Source organism: Osmerus eperlanus, chromosome 6, assembly GCF_963692335.1.
Source record: "Osmerus eperlanus chromosome 6, fOsmEpe2.1, whole genome shotgun sequence".
Lineage (NCBI taxonomy): Eukaryota > Metazoa > Chordata > Actinopteri > Osmeriformes > Osmeridae > Osmerus > Osmerus eperlanus.
The window spans coordinates 15,709,779-15,726,386 of record NC_085023.1 but is presented as its reverse complement, the minus strand read 5'-3'; the positions used below and the strand labels follow the sequence as shown (position 1 = coordinate 15,726,386).

At 44.5% G+C, this 16,608-nt stretch overlaps 2 protein-coding genes across 2 annotated transcripts; both read right to left on the bottom strand.

The window, feature by feature from the left end:
- Positions 1–2,533: 2,533 nt before the first annotated feature.
- stpg4 (sperm-tail PG-rich repeat containing 4) lies at positions 2,534–7,043 on the bottom strand. Its single transcript, XM_062464634.1, has 7 exons — positions 6,803–7,043; positions 6,561–6,617; positions 6,134–6,388; positions 5,753–5,817; positions 5,482–5,527; positions 2,952–3,056; positions 2,534–2,780 (listed from the first exon to the last, which is right to left on the bottom strand). Exons 1-7 carry the CDS (start codon positions 6,875–6,877, stop codon positions 2,670–2,672), a joined length of 714 nt encoding a protein of 237 aa, XP_062320618.1. The 5' UTR covers positions 6,878–7,043; the 3' UTR covers positions 2,534–2,669.
- Positions 7,044–8,727: 1,684 nt separating this feature from the next.
- calm2a (calmodulin 2a (phosphorylase kinase, delta)) lies at positions 8,728–12,688 on the bottom strand. Its single transcript, XM_062463872.1, has 6 exons — positions 12,557–12,688; positions 11,492–11,522; positions 9,943–10,086; positions 9,744–9,850; positions 9,508–9,643; positions 8,728–9,405 (listed from the first exon to the last, which is right to left on the bottom strand). Exons 1-6 carry the CDS (start codon positions 12,557–12,559, stop codon positions 9,377–9,379), a joined length of 450 nt encoding a protein of 149 aa, XP_062319856.1. The 5' UTR covers positions 12,560–12,688; the 3' UTR covers positions 8,728–9,376.
- Between the last annotated feature and the right edge of the window lie 3,920 nt (positions 12,689–16,608).

The following is a 16,608-nucleotide window of genomic DNA, read 5'->3' as shown; positions in this document are numbered from 1 at the left end:
GAAAAACAATGACCCCGTGTTCACTAACAGAGGCCCATTCAACTGCATTAAACTTTTATATGTCATTTAATAGAGACGTTATGTCGCGCCATCGTGCCTGTCAATGGCTGGGTAAAAGGACACCCGGTCACCCGGTTTGGTGTCACGCTGCCCTGCTGGATTCCGCTAGCCACTACTCATCGCCAGGGTGTAGGAGGCAGAGAGAGGACAAGTGGTTCCTGCTGAGGGGGGCAGTGTGCGAAGGCCATGACAACGCCTCCAACTATGTTTCTGTCCACAGGGCACTTTTGAGTCTGCTGGAATTTCACAAAATGTAACCCTGTAGCACTGTTGTGGTTAGGATTAGCATTGTCTTTGACTTGACGTCCATTTTGTTTCAAATGCTCTGTGAATGAGACAATGGTTGCCTTGTGTGTGGTGTTGTATGTTTGTCAACCTTGAGTTGGTGACAAATTAGGTTGTGTTTGTACATGCCTGATCTGAAAACAGCTCAAGGTTTGGATAATTGTGGAACTCTTTCACAACATGTGTCCCTGAATTACTCACTAATTTGATCTCCGGTTGAGTTGGGCCAACCTATCTGTCCTGCAGGGTTAGGGCCGAGGGTGTCCGACTGGGGAAAGCTACCAAAGAGCAGCATTGTCACTGGTTGTGGCTTTGTGACTTTCAGCTGAATCCATTAAGCGTTTGCAGAAACAAAGGGTTCATGTTTGGGTTGTGTCTACTGCTGGGCCTGTCCAACAGCAGAAGTGTCAAATGACACCCCCCCCCCGCCCACATACACACACACACAAAACATTCACACAACATTTACACACATACAGACACACACATATACTCGTTAAGCTTTGAGCTTTTTTGCAAAAGCCTGTATTTCAATTGAAAAAAAAAAAAGATTTTCATCATTTTAATGAATGTGCGTGTCAGTGGATGTCTTGCTTGCAGCTTGCAGGCTGCTTATGCTTTGCCTGCTTTCACAGTCATTATTCATTCTTTTGGGGAGAGAGATCATCTAGTTACACTGATGTAATCCTTCCCTCACTGATGAGAGCTACTGTGTGTGTGTGGGTGTGTGTGTGTGTGTGTGTATGTATGTGTGTGTGTGTCTGTATGTTTGTGCAGAGTTTGCATGCATTTGTGTATACGTGTGTGTCTGTTCGTGTGAGAAAGGGAAAGGGATCAGGCTTTGGTTCATGGCTGGTCTGGGAGATGGAGGGTGTTAAGCCGTCGATATGAGGCATATGTCAGAGATCAACACAGTTCAGGGGGCCTTAGCAATGTGTGTATGTTGATATATGTGTGTGTGTGGGGGGGGGGGTAGATGTGTGTGTGTGGCTAGATGTGTGTGTGTGGGTAGATGGGGACAGATTACAAGGGACTGGTAATGACCCCTGCCATGTGTTGGTGCATTTAGATAGCACACAGCTCAAGAAGCCCACCCTCTAGGTCCTGGGTCTGTCTGTCTCCCTCTCTCTCCCTTCCTCCCTCCCTATCTTTCATGATGTCAGTGTATCCTTTGTCTCCTGTAGAATAACATGTTGGAATGAGAGCGGTGCTCTTGAAGCACTTGAACCAGTCTTCAGCCTGGCCAAGTGCCGAGGGATTCAATCCGAGGCCACCGTAGATGTGCCTGGGATAATGCTTGGGAGTGTGTGGTAAAAGCGTAGGAGGCAGAGGTTGTGAACTCATGTGGAGGAAACCATTCATGTGCCTCAAAACAGCCTCAAAAAATCACCTCAAAAGATAGTTCAAAATGGTTTGCCCATATTCACACTCAATGTGTGTCTCAGCCAAACATTACAAGCCTCTCTGTATCCTTGACTTCGATCCTATCAAGTCTGTGGCCGTGTATGTGTAACCTGACTGACACTATTTGCAGGCTTTGTTTTGCTTCTCGGAGAGCGTATGCATTGTACAGTGATAAGAATAGTCGTTTTATTGCCACAGTCCCCTTGTGCATAATGTCAGATGTGTTATCTGAGTGTGCAGCATGCCACTCTAAGCTATGTGCATGTGATGGATGACTGAGCTACATTCCCCCTCATGAGTGGATAGCCGGGCCCAGATAGTGGAGAGGCATAACAGCCTGACTGCCAGCAGACAGATGAAAGAGAGAAAGAGAGAGAGAGAGAGAGAGAGAGAGAGAGAGAGAGAGAGAGAGAGAGAGAGAGAAAGAAGAGAGAGAGTGGGTGAGAGAGAAAGGGGGGGAGGAGAGGGGGGGTGGAGAGAGATAGAGAAACAGTGAAGGGGAATTAGAGAGAGAATGGACAAGAGGCCGAGATAAACAGAGAGAGGAGGGAGGGAAGGAGGGAGTGAGAGTGTGAGAGTAGGACCCAAAGTAGGCCCTTGGATAAACCTAAGTACTCTGTGTTGCAGATAACATCATTATGCCTCCCTGCTTTGTGTCACTAAATCAGATGGGGCAAATCGAATGCCTTTCGCCATGTGCCCTTGGCAGGATAAAAGATGCGTGTGTCACTGCCATGAGGCAGGCGAATGTCTAAGAAATCAAACTCTAAAATCTCTTCTCTTTCAGGCACACAGGCTTTTTTTTTTACTGAAAGGAAAAATAAACAGCATCACCCTGTGTCACATGCAATCTGTCAGTCAGTGAGGGTGAGCGAATTAGGTAGTCAGAGTAGGACAGGGTGTTTCTGGGGGATGCGGTGCTAGAACACACTGCGGAAGAAGAGGCCGTGGGCTCGGGCCATGTTGGCCTCTGTTCCTAGACGATGGCCCATCAGCCAGGAGGGCTCGTAGGTCCCTGGTCCGGGGGTCCTCTGCCGGAAACACACACACACACACAATGAAAAAAATACATCCATGTAGAAGTATACCCTTTTTCAATGTAACATAAAAGGCCTCAAGCAGCGCTGGAGCTTTACAGCCTAAAATAACTCCACTGTCGTGGATGGTGTGGTAGACTGTGATTGGATATGATTCACACTCACTGAGCGCACACTGTGTAGGCGGGGCAAGGTGGACCTAAAACAGGAAGTTATACTGTTGGTGGGGCTGGACTTTGGATTGTAGTGTCCTGGAGCAGGTCCCTCCCTCTAAACATAGAAATGACAAATCACACATATATACACGAGCGCACATACCAAACGATGTTAGACTGATTATTCAAAGATTTGACTGACTAGGCTATTCGTTATAAATATACAGGCAAATGCAACTGCACAAAACTAGACAATGATCCATATACTTACTGCATTGGTCACACTGTACATACTGTACATGGCATGGTGTAGTAAATCATCTGGCTCTTGTTACTGTAACTCCTTTAGACTAGATATAATTCACCATAAGACTAGATATAATTCACCATAGGTTACCACTCATCTCCCCTACCCACTAACACACATAATATTCACCAGCAAGACTGAAATAGAACAGTCCCTCCCCTCTTCCTCCTCTCCCTCCTCCCCCACGCCTTCACTCTCTCCTTCCTCGTGATGAAGTGCTTTTTTTAATATCAGACAGCTTTGTGCCAATAACTCTTCACTTCGCTTGTACTTCCTGACTACAGAAAGAAAAAAAAGAAAAAATGGCAAAAAAAAAAAAAGATTTTCCTTCTCCTCTGTGAACTTTTGAAATGGCAGCATGCATTATTGCACTACGTGGCAGTTGGTCCTGGTGGCAAGTTCACTTGATCCTCTTTGCGTGTCTGTCTGTCTTTCTTTCTCTGCCTCTCTGTGGGTTTCCTGCTCCATATATGCCAGCTCACCTCTCTATCCACTTCTATCTGTCTTGTGTAGTGTGTCTGTCTGTCTGTCTGTCTGTCTGTCTGTCTGTCTGTCTGTCTGTCTTCCTGTCTGTCTGCTTGCCTTCCTGGCCCAGCCTGGTGGGAGCTGATCCCAGTGGTAGGTGTTAATGCAGGTGTATTTCACAGGAGCTTTTAAAGTGGACACGGGGGAGGGAAGTTCTCTATATCCTTCTCGGTTTGTGTCTCTTTCTCTCCCTCCTCCCTCCCTCACTCACTCACTCACTCACTCACTCACTCACTCACTCTCTCTCTCTCTCTCTCTCTCTCTCTCTCTCTCTCTCTCTCTCTCTCTCTCTCTCTCTCTCTCTCTCTCTCTCTCCCCCTCTCTCCCCCTCTCTCCCTCCTCTCTCTCTCTCTCTCTCTCTCTCTCTCTCTCTCTCTCTCTCTCTCTCTCTCTCTCCCTCCCTCTCTCTCTCTCTCTCTCTCTCTCTCTCTCCCTCCCTCTCTCCCTCCCTCCCTCCCTCCCTCCCTCTCTCTCTCTCTCCCTCCCTCCCTCCCTCCCTCTCTCCCTCCCTCTCTCTCTCTCTCTCTCTCTCTCTGTCTCTCTCTCTCCTCCCCCGTGAGATGGCATGGCGTCGCAGATATCTCCCTCCGTGTGCAAGGTGGCCTACTTTGCCTCCACGCTGACAGAGTGCCACATTCCCGGGCTGTGGCACAGAAAACTGGCCTCTGCCGCAAATGCCTCATGAACCTTTGACCTTTGATTAATTATGGGTGTCAGCGAGCCAAGCGGCAGCACCCCGTGCTTAGCTATTTTCATTGAAACACCACATGCTCCGGCTGGTCTACCAGGAACTTTGACAAGGAGGTCACGTCAGACAAACTAACGATGGAGATTATTTAGACAGTCGATTGTCTTAGTCCATTAGACTTGTCATAAAGGAATAAGAATAATAGTTTTTCTCGTGAGTTGCAGCACGTGCACCAGACATTAGACCAACAAATCTGGGACAAGTTACGGCCCGAGGACAGTAAAATTAAGTCAAATCAGTACTCACACAAACAAAAAAACAATCCTTCTCTATTTGTTTTTTTAACCCCCTAAGCCCTGAAGATATTTCTCAGAGAATGTGTGGGAAATGAAGTTCATATTCGGAGTTAGCAATTCTCAGAAAAACTGAAATTCTTTAATTCCAATTTCAATGTGAGTGTTTCAAATAAGGCCAACCAGCTCATTCTCTTCTCAAAGTGTGAACCCTCAAGACTATGACCTTTGACTGTTGGTTATATTTTAACCCTGCCTCTTCCTCAAGCAGACAGTGGGTTACATGGCTCCCACATGATAGAAACACCACAGGATTTGTTTAGCTGTTTAACCTTTGACAATAAACTTGTCTAAGACTAGTCATGCCACCACTAAAAACTAAAAACAGCTCCCAATGTCGTAGTAATGACACCCTTCAGATTTCTTGACTCCCTTCCTTCTCTGTCAATACTAGGCAGCTGCCTACATGGCTCAAATGTCCATCAAGTACGCACTCCGAACTCACAGCTCCTGCATGCTGCAACCAAACCTGAGTTGTCAGTCAGTCAACCAAATAAAATCAAAAAGATCATCATGGAGGTCCCAACAGACCAATAGTAACAACCCATTATTTCTGGAGCTTAGCTCATCAAATAGTAGTCAACCACCCAACCTGGATACTGTACATACATAGCATGTTCACAGCGGAAGACGTTTTAGTCACAAGTACTGGTGACTAGATACTCACAGGAAGAAAGCTGACACGCTGAACTGCTGAACGGAATATTCCATGCCTGCAAGGAAAGAAGAAAGACAATCATGAGAGAGAGGAGAGAAAGAGAGGAGAGAAAGAGCAAAAATTGAGCAGGTGAAGAGGATGATTCAGAGAGCTGAAGTTATGATTCAGAGGATGCCATCTTGCTGTGATTCAACAGATGATTTAACTGTGTGCGATGGATACTGGGAATGTACTGACAGACATGTAAATGTACAAAATGTATTGTTGGACTGAATCTTACTTGCAAGGTGTCTTGGGCACTGGCTTGTCTATCACATTGTAGTGACAAGGTGAAAGGTCTATCTCCTAGAATAGACGCATTTCAGATTAAGACCCAGGATAAAGTAGCACAATCCAAATATTACTTGGCAACATTTTCTTACATATCATAAGTTTTTGTCTAACCTTATTTGGGTTTATTGCAAAACATTCAGAAACAAATAGTTTCAAGTATCTGATATTTTTGGAAAAATTAATGTGACATTCAAACAATAATACACTCATACATTATGGATGTGTCGAGCATTCCATACACGCTTCCTTTTACCCTTCTCCCCCTCCACGTTCACCTCCTCCCTCAACACTACCCCTGAGCATCCTGCCAGCCCCTGTTTTACCCCACCTTGTCCCTAATGCCCAGGGTGTAGTTAAGGGGGCGAGGGCAGTTCTTGAAGGAGTAGCTGGTCTTGCGAAGGAGCGCTTCCTGGATGGAGTCTGTGAAGCTGTAGGCACCAGGCAGCAGCAGGTCTCCCTTACGCACATACAGCAGCTGAATCTCCCTGCCCCGAGCCTTGAAGCCATACGTCTTCCCCACCGGGTTCAGACTTGCCTCCTCAAGGAAGTCCCGGATGTGGTAGCTACCTGGGATGGGCGTGTCCTGGAGGGGAGACGGGTCAAAAAAGGAAAAGAAAGTGGGCCCAAGCCATTGGCTGCAATATCAGCGATTACTATGGAACTGGATCCAGCTTGACGATAAAAAGATATTTCGAAAGTGTTTGTGTTTGAAAGCACCATTTTGAGATTGTGAGGCTTTGTTTTGATCTACTTACTTTAAGCGTTCCCATCCACCAGCCTCCTCGGTCACACAGGTCTGGTTTGACATTGCCCTACACATAAAAAGACATGGGTGTGACGTGTTGACCATGGAGATGGTGCAGCAATATTTGCTTTTCAAAATTAAGGCTACAACAGTGGGCAATACTGTCTTGTCTGTCCACACTTACATTGAGAAGGAGTACAGAGAAATGTCAAGTTTGTGTATGATGATGACACAAATTGAACAGTCACTTACCTTTTGGTCAGATCTATCATCTTCTTTTGTTATTTTGCTACCTTTGGATATGTCTTTAGTTTTCCCTGGGGCCATTTTCCTACACTCTAGCAGTCGTCTGTTTGGAACGTCTACTGTTTGGACCCAGAGCTCCAGTTACAGACACACTCTATTGGCCTGTGACTGTTTCCACTAGCAACCTCACAATTGATCAATTTTTCAGCAAGCATCCAGTGTGTAGGTCTATATTTAGCCTTTGGTCAGATTCAGGTTGAACCTAGGTGGTCAGTTAGGAGATAATCACAATGTTTTATAGTCCAACAGTTGTAGGTTCCTTTATGATGACATACAGTGTATGTTTAGAATTCACAATTGTGTCAAAATCCCTATTCATATATCACAATGGAAAGATGTCATGGTGTTTTGAATTATGGCATGGCTATCTATTGGTCATAATTTGTGAGACATGCAGCTCACAGCTGACTACATAACACGCCACCACAAATTCTACAGTGATATTCTTCCTTTATCCCCAACCTCCAACTATCTAACATCTAAATCAGAAGATGTTTTTTGTTGCATCATACACTACTTATAAATGTGTCATCCCATAAAATCATACACAAAACCATGTATGCTAACCAGTTGCCCTATACCATACATTACACTATTTTCTGAGTGATCCTCTGAAATGGGCCTACAGAAAGCACACCTCCCTCAAGTTCCTGTCTCTAGTGGCATATTAGTTGCTTCTATGGGTTCTTCTTCCCTCAGAAGGCAGCTGAGTGATGTAGATAGGTGCTGTTAAGCGCACACACTGTGAACTGGAACTAAAGACCATCATCCAGAGCCCACTGAGATCTCTCTCTGGGAGCAGTCCTGAAGGTTCTGCCATGTTGCTAGGCTACATGGGAACTACAATCTTTGGAGGAAGGAATTGAGGTTGTTTACACTGTCAAAGAGGTGCTCCTGTGTGCCCTCTTCTGTTTAAGCAGATACTTGCAGAGAAAACAGTGATTTAGTTATGTCATGATGACAATTTCTGACATCAGTCTACTTTTGTCCGTTTTTGACACTGATGGGGGGCCCGAGAATCATCTAAAATCAGATAAAACAACAGAGTTGTAAATGACTTCTATCAGAATAGTTTCACTGACATCTGAATGTAAATTTATGCCACTCACTGCTATCCTTTTGTCTGGCATACTTTCTAGCCTTGCATCGCTGTGCAATGTAAATGTGCCATCTGATAGTACTGACACAAAGAACTACCAGAGACAGGAATACAATACAGTCATTCTTCTAGTCTGCTGACTGGGCCCTGTTCCTGAATGACTTGCCAGTTTGACGGCAGGTCAGGCGGTTGGCACACAAAGGAACATGAGGCATGAAGGTGGTCAACAGTTAGCTTTATTTCATCATTCATCAAAATAAGTGTCTCTGCAAGATACTGTAACTAACTCAAATACTTAGAAATGAAGAGAAACTAAGTGGGTACAATACCATTTACGTCAATGATGTACAATAACCTGACACCTGTACTGAATGGGGCTTACGCCAAGACAGCAAACTTTCTGGTGCTGAGCCAATATGATCAGATATGTACCAGGTGACACAGGGGCTGGACAGAAGAGAGGGAATCTAATGTCAAGTCCTATCATGAGCACTTCAAAATAGAAACCTTTGATCCCACTCAGTGCTTTTATTTCAATGACAGTAATAGATTTGATCCGGGTTAAGCTGAAAGCTAGGAGGCATTGGCTGATGAACTTCAGTGCTTGGGAATTTTACAGGGTCACTTGAGTTAGGTAAACATCTTTCATGAGGATTTGTTTACAAGCAGAGCATGGCATGTTATCAAAAGGAAGATTCTCAATTTAAAAAAATGGGATCCATTACACTGAGTGGGCCGTCATAGCAGAGAAAAACAAGACAAATCTTCCAAATCTGGGTAAATTGTAAATTTTATTGGAAAACAAATATACAACTTGGAATGGATTATTTGAGGCATGACCGAAGGCCATAAAAAAAAGGAAAAAAGAAATGTGAGTAAAACATTAAAAAGCATAGTAAGATTAAAACAAAAGTTGTTTTCTGGTATAGAACAGCAGATACAAAAAGTTGTACGAGTACCTAGAAGATACACCCGTGTCATAATATTTCTTTTTTTTTCGTTTTCGTTTTTTTTTTGCAGTAGTGCAATGCCAAGAGATTTCCATATATACTTTGTCCGTAGTCCATGCAGAGTTAACTTCTCCACATCTTTTCCATGCCAACGGTGTTGTCGAGTGACCACCAGCTGACAGGTCTCCAATGTCGCCACGCGTCGAGGGGGCTGAGCCGTCATGACGGGGAGGGTTCTAAGCTCTCCAGCCCCTGGGCCGCGACGGGCATCTGGTAGTACGAGCTCCCGTCACTCCAAAAACACGATGACAGCAAAAGGGACATGGGGACTCAAGAGCCTATGCAGTTTACATGCAGTTCCTTTGGACAGCAGGAGAAAGACGAAGGGTGGGGGGGCTATTAAGATTTTACAGATAAATTACAAGAAAAAAAAAAGGCAAATTATTTATAAGAAAAATCTGTACAAGGCCTTCACTTCGCCGTCATCATTTGTACGAACTCTGCAAGGGAAGAGAGAACAAGCAGAGGTCAGTATGATCTCACACAATCTCAAAAAACTGGCCACCGTGATTTGCAAATCCCCATTAGAAACCTCTACCAACCTTCGTAGTTAACCTGGCCGTCTCCATCGATATCTGCTTCTCTGATCATCTCATCCACCTCCTCATCTGTCAGCTTCTCCCCGAGGTTTGTCATCACGTGACGCAGCTCGGCAGCGCTGATGTAACCGTTGCCATCCTGCAGAGGACCCGTGTGGGCGTTAAGTGAGCGGCCAGCTGCCAAAATGAGCACACCTCAGAGGGGACCAGCAGAAAGGGAGGGGGGTGGGGTGCGGTACCTTGTCAAAGACACGGAACGCTTCTCTGATCTCCTCCTCGCTGTCCGTGTCCTTCATCTTCCTGGCCATCATGGTCAGGAACTCGGGGAAGTCTATCGTTCCGTTACCTGCAGGGAGGGGGGAGGGGCACGGGTTAGAAGAGCCTGTAGATGACCCATCTTCTAATAACGACATCGTGTCATCGTGAAGCCCTGCTCACCGTCGGCGTCCACCTCGTTGATCATGTCCTGCAGCTCGGCCTCCGTGGGGTTCTGACCCAGCGAGCGCATGACGGTGCCCAGCTCTTTGGTGGTGATGGTTCCATCGCCGTCCTTGTCAAAGAGCGAGAACGCCTCTTTGAACTCTGCAGAGAAGATGCGGGAGAGTCAACTTTAGGGAGGTTTGAATGAGTCACTTGACACCTTTTGAGGACCAAACCGCACAATGCCCGTGAGTCTAATCAACACCAGTATAAGCACCACAGAACTAGACTGTAGAGGAGCCATGAGGATGGAATAACAAGGTCCTGCAATCAAATCAGAATGCTCCTGTCCCAAGCCCACGTGGCATTCACATCAAGCTAACGCCCCCGATGCATTACAAAACTCATGACCCTAATGCTGTTAAATCACCCATGTTCCTGTGACAAACCCATCTGTAGTGACAAGTCAGTCCACATTTAATAAGTGCTCTGTTTTTTGTATAAACAAGGATAGAATCTGTGGACAGTAAATGGGACAGAGGAAAAGTCAGACAGCAGAATGAATGACAAGCTGCTGTGTGAGTAGGTGGCCAGGGGCCCTTGAGTAAAATGATGGACCCATCTGCAATGAGTAGTGGCATGCAGCAGCTTGTAGACATCAGGAGAGACCCAACAAGGCCTCCAGTTGGGCCTGGGTCATTAGCCGTGCAAGGGAACTTCCTTTCATTAAAAGAGGGGGGCTGCTTGGCAAATTATACCCTGCCCAAGTCAGGAAATCCCTTTTGCTAGTCAAGAACCCATAACCCAAATGACCATAGTGACAAGTGTCTTTACCCACAACTGTGGGAAGTGACCGCTACACTTACGGGGGAAAAACACATGGGGAAAAATTGCCATCAAGGGTGGAGTGGAAATGTGACTGTTGGTCATAACAAACGCTCTCCTAGAGCTGCTTGTTGTCAGCAAACAGTGGATGCTAAGGAACGTACAATCTGCCACTAAAGAACAGTCTAGGTAGCAGTCAGCAATTTGAAAGCTGAATACCAACTACACCCAAATTGAAACTGTTGGCAGCAACCCAATCACATTAAATTGAAAATGCCATGCCCTCATTAACTTTTGAAGTGAACCACAAATATTAAACTACAACCTGCCCAACTGTCATTTGGCACCCATCTTTAGATTAAGTGCCAAATAAATCATATCAGAACTACAATTAGACTTTGCTAATAAACACATTTTACGACAAGGCCACACCCAGGGCAAAGGTCGCATCAGGCCAGGCTGTCAGGAAACCAAGTTATTCAAAAGACCAATAGAACTCCTCACTAGATGATTCGATCATTGCAATCATAAAAATGCAAAGCGTTTCCATGAGGGAGTCCTTTAGTGTTAGAACAGGCAGGTAACATCCTGGCCATTCGTCCCAGTTTTATGGCCAGAGGCTGTCCCAATGGAAGCCTTAAAAGGCGAAAATATAAATCCAATGCGAGAGGGGTGCGGGATCCATAAGGCCGGCCACGTGCCAGCGTAGGAGGCTGAGGAGCTCAATGCAACGATGTCTTACCGGCAATCTGCTCTTCTGTCAACTGATCAGCCTAGGGGAGAGGGAGACAAGGGGTTAGGGTTGATTAAACTACTTACAGTATATTGTTCAGTCTTTTACAAAACCATTTCAGGTAGTTCTTTACAAGAAATCGGATTATCCACAGACAAAACTGGGCAGCTGTTTAACGGACATTTCAGTAGGTTTGCTATCATCAAGACATCTTTAGAGCCTTTAGATTGATAATTATGCGGTCTGCTGTCTTACTACAGTTGGTCATTGTTTGGGTCGCAATGAACGTCAGGGACTCATAAGTATAGCATTACAGTCATATGCAAGATTGTCAAGAACATTTACTTAGCCATCTTATTTGAAATCACTGAGGAATGTCACATCGGCTACAAAGTCATAACGATGAGCTAGCGAGCGTTAGTTGACCCTGAATATGGCGGTAAACGAATGCAAGCTAGCTACTGTACTAGGCAATGAGATAGCAACGAAAACGGCAACTTCAATCTGTTGAGTACTGCAGCCTACCAGTTGACTTCCGTAGTATTCCGAATAAAATGTACTGCGGTATTGTTCAGTAGCTAGCTAACCTTCTGGCGTCTGCGTTTATACTTTAGTGGCAAATATCCAACAAATATCAAAGCTAGCAATAATACCTCGACCGAGACTAGATTGGAAAGTTTCTATCGTCTCGATAGTAATACAGCGTGGCTGTATGGCATCACGGCAGACACTACCATGCAATTTAAGAGACAACGGTGAATATACCTAGCTAGCTAGATCTTCTAGATTGCGAGCAACAGTCCCCAGCACATGACCGTTCCCAACTGCTTAAAGCTCGCTAGCATTACAAGGTGTGGTCTGATTTGCAAAACTCGCTAAGCGAGTAGCGTACACAATCTTTACGGTTTGTGTTGCTAGGAGTCCGCGCCCGCGTAGTGCCAGGGGAGCTCATTTCAGCATGGCTAAAGTACCATGTCATCTTACTGGCTTAGTCAAGTTTACAGTTCCCTAGTATAAACTGTCTCGTTGCAAAAAGATGATATCTCTAATAACAGGTGCAAATGAATCACTCACCATTTCGATGAAAATGTAGCAACGGGATTACGATCGACACTCCGCAAAACACACTGTGACAGAACTATAACCCCAAATGGCAACTGGCTGAATGCACCGACGAAGTACTTGACGCGCCTTTAACGGCTGCACTATAACTCCTCCTCCGTGTGTTATCCCTCCGCCAACTTCCTTTTTCCTCAATTAAAATAATAGACAAAAATTACATATTTTGAATAAATGGTACATGTTATGGCATACTAAATTAATAAAAAGTTACTTTATTTCCTACAAATGAGAGTTAATTTCGTATTTAAATTAAAAACTGCACGTAGCAGGAGAACTAGATAACTGCGGATATATAATTTCTGCTAGTGTGCGATAGGTCTTGCGCGGCACAAGACGTAGTTGGGTGAAATAGCTGTCTCTGATTGGTGTGTTTGTACCTGCAATGCGTCACTCCCTTGGTCTGCGCTGCCGCTGCATTCTAGTCCATAGAAATCGGAATTGCCAACTGGCATTGGACGAGAGTTCTTGTTCTGATGTGTTCTATGGACATTAGGCATAATCTTTTTGGATACAAAATAAGATTACTTCGATAGCCACCCAGTAGCAATGGGCATGCATTTATATAAGACATCAATAATTTTATTTTATAAAATCTACTATTATATATAATTAGCTCAATTTTCATGTATCGCATGCTCCCTTTTATGTTCATAATTACACAAAAAGGCATTGTAAGAAAGACCCTAAACCATTTCTTCTATCGTTTTATGCAATACACGCAATGGAAGTATTTATGTGACACACACACAAATTATTAGGTCTGGCAAAACACAATAGTGGGGAGATGTTTGTGTGTTCAGTAGACGTGACCGGGTCGGCAGCACCAATGCTGTCAGATGACGGTAGATTCTCAGGTCTAATTGCAGCGGTGGTGTGGATGGGAGTATCTGATAACCCGATTTCTTATGCTCGACTGCTCTCCTGTCTCCCCCATTGGCCACCTGTCTCTGGCCCTGTCCCATACAAGACACAAGGGCAGTATGGAAACTGTTAGTGTGAGGAGGAGGCAAAAAGCACAGAGAATGAAACGGAATGTCATGACTTTCCAGTTTTAGTGTCTCTTTATCAGGTGTCAGAAGTTCTGTGTAGTATTTTGGGAGTCAGGTGGCTGAGCGGTGAGGGAATCGGGCTAGTAATCAGAAGGTTGCCAGTTCGATTCCCGGCCATGCCAAATTATGTTGTGTCCTTGGGCAAGGCACTTCACCCTACTTGCCTCGGGGGGAATTTCCCTGTACTTACTGTAAGTCGCTCTGGATAAGAGCGTCTGCTAAATGACTAAATGTAATGTATTTTTAAAAGCATAGCACGATATTATTGACAAATAAAAGTGAGTATTTTCTATTGGTTGTTGTGTTCTGTAACACACATGTATGATGATGCCAAAAAGAAATGGGACAAACCCCATATCATATTTCAACAACACCATACAGAACAGAAAACACCAAATAAAGGTTGTATTTTAAGTTGTGTTCTGGTTACAGAGCCTTGATTGTGGAAGTGTTGTGTGATCATGTGAGCAGCTCAATTTCACTCTGGCTTTCCCATCTAATCTCAAACACACTGGAGTCTATTCACTAAAATCTGTTTTTCAGCAACAGGATTTTATTCACTCTGCAGATTATGTAACACTGGAGGAGACGCACAAAAACCTAAACCTGTCACAAGAGCGAGATAAGCTGGTGTGTATGAGCGAATGTAGGATGGCGTAATTACTTTTGTGTTTGTATGGAGTATATGGTATTTAGATTGCACTACAACAATAACAAAAGTTACTGCACTACAGTAAACATGGCATCGCATCATCAAGTACCTTGTGGAATGTTCTGGAGTTCAAATTGAACCCCACTTGTGGGTACATCCAATTCAATTTTTGTGATGCGCTCATTCAATTGCAGAATCAACAAGATGGTTGATGTCATGACCTTAGATGCTCTCCAGGTCTCAGGGGACTTGTTCCAGGTCAAAGGTGAATGTAGGTTAGAGGTTAATATAGATAGGTCTGACTGGAACCCTAGAAAAATGCGGTGGTCTATAAAACCTGAAACCAATCTCCAAGATGGAAGTCTAGAGGGATTTGGTCCCAACATGTCAAACTATATTTTGATAAATGATATGTTACATGTACTCTTTCATGATTGAATGTCCTTGTTTAAGTGTTGAGTTCATTGTTTGAGTGTATGTGTTTATCTGAGCATGTTCAATGCCGCACACACCTCTTTTAAGTTGATTTGTTTTATCCCCACTTCTGAATGGTACTAGACATGTTAATATGTCGCTGCCCCAGAGAATTACAGAATGACACATTTTTGCCCCTTTCTCATCTCAGAATGTTCTCTGATCACTCTACCTTTGGTTTGTGTCATGGAGGGCCAAAGGTCAGGCTTAGGAGCGGCTGGGCCACAATCAGACTATATGTATGTTGTGGTTTTTAAGTAAAGCTTGTAGCAGAAAATTAGGAACTACTTTACAGGTATAAGTGGCATGGAATGACTTCCTAGAGGTAAGAGCAGGTGACAAATATGAGAGGATGTTTACCTGTGTAACTGGAAGACATTGTCATCATTAATGGATGAGGCTTTGTAATGCACCTGGCAGCCTCACGCCAGACGGGAGGATCCTCTTTCATGGACGAGATGTGCTGTGTGTTTGGTATGGATGCGAATTAGTTTGAGAAAAAAAGGCTTTTAGTGGTGTGTGTGTGTGTGTGTGTTTGTGTGTGTGTGGTAGCCATTATGGGTAGGTGTGGTTTCATGATACAATACAGTCGACATGTATTTTTTATGACTGCAAGCCATTTTGTCATAGATATGAGCAATCTGTTTGGAGACTTCCTGATTGCCAGTGATATTCTCTACATAAGGTGGCCAAAGGTCTGCTCTAGTCAAAGTTAAGAATGAGCTTTGCACTCCCAGTGATTATGACAGGCAGCCTTTTATGGTTTTAGGAGGATGGGATAAAAGCATTAACAGTGTAAGGTCCACCAACTGGCTGAAACCAATAACCTTGGCATCTCTACCTGTAACTGAACATTGGTTATGTTTATCAAAATTACATCACTCCAATGATGACTCCAATGACATTCTGATTCTGATTAATGGCTTCCAATCGGATCAGAGGATTTACATGGCCAGTATTCCCAAGCTATTTCAATCATGTTATAATGAAATGGATATACTGTGAGCAGGCTCGGTTGTTTCAATCCTGTCTCTCTCTGTTTGCCTCTGCCTGCCTCCTGCCTGCCTCCTGCCTGTGTGTATCTTTGTAGCCGGAGTCATCAGTTCTTTTATCGGAGGGGGATCAGAAGGACTCCGGCACTTACTATCTGTCAAATAGAACTTTAGCACTCTCCTGGCCTATCTCTCTCTCTCTCTCTCTCTCTCTCTCTCTCTCTCTCTCTCTCTCTCTCTCTCTCTCTCTCTCTCTCTCTCTCTCTCTCTCTCTCTCTCTCTCTCTCTTTCTCTCTCTCTCTCTCTCTCTCTCTCTCTCTCTCTCTCTCTCTCTCTCTGCCTCTCTCCCTCTCTCTCTTTCTCTCTTCTCGTCCCTCCCTCCCTCCCTCATTCTCTGGCTTGCCTCCAGGTGTCTGCTGCAGTCAGTGTGGAACTCTAGTTCAAACACTGCAGCCCTCAGAACCACAGGAAACCATGCCTGAGAGAATCTTCCAGAAGAATTACACCAAAGCTCTCTAGTAATTTTTCTCATCTCCCATTCATCCCTTTGTTGTCACATTCAATTTCATTAATTCTGTTTACGAGGTCTGCTCTGTGTATCAGCATTTCTGCTGCAGGTGTCAGAAGTGTTGCTTGCTGAGTCATTTATCCACCACTTTGACAACTGTCCTAAGAAGGCTCAGTGTAACTGTAGCATTACAACAAAATCTTTCGCTTGCCATGTTTATCATTTTCTACAGGATGAAAATAATCAGAAGTGAGGCACTGCAGAGGTAACCCATGCATGTTCGTGTGTATGTGTGTGTGCTATCCACAACCAGGAAGTAGGTTTCAGAG

Coding starts and splice junctions, on each gene's coding strand:
- stpg4 (XM_062464634.1), bottom strand. CDS start 6,877: ATGGCCCCAGGGAAAACTAAAGACATATCCAAAGGTAGCAAAATAACA. Junction 6,618..6,802: donor ATGATAGATCTGACCAAAAG/GTAAGTGACTGT, acceptor TTTTATGTGTAG/GGCAATGTCAAACCAGACCT. Junction 5,818..6,133: donor CCCTGGGCATTAGGGACAAG/GTGGGGTAAAAC, acceptor CGTCTATTCTAG/GAGATAGACCTTTCACCTTG.
- calm2a (XM_062463872.1), bottom strand. Junction 10,087..11,491: donor GACAGAAGAGCAGATTGCCG/GTAAGACATCGT, acceptor TCTTCTCTGCAG/AGTTCAAAGAGGCGTTCTCG. Junction 9,406..9,507: donor CGGCCAGGTTAACTACGAAG/GTTGGTAGAGGT, acceptor CTTCCCTTGCAG/AGTTCGTACAAATGATGACG.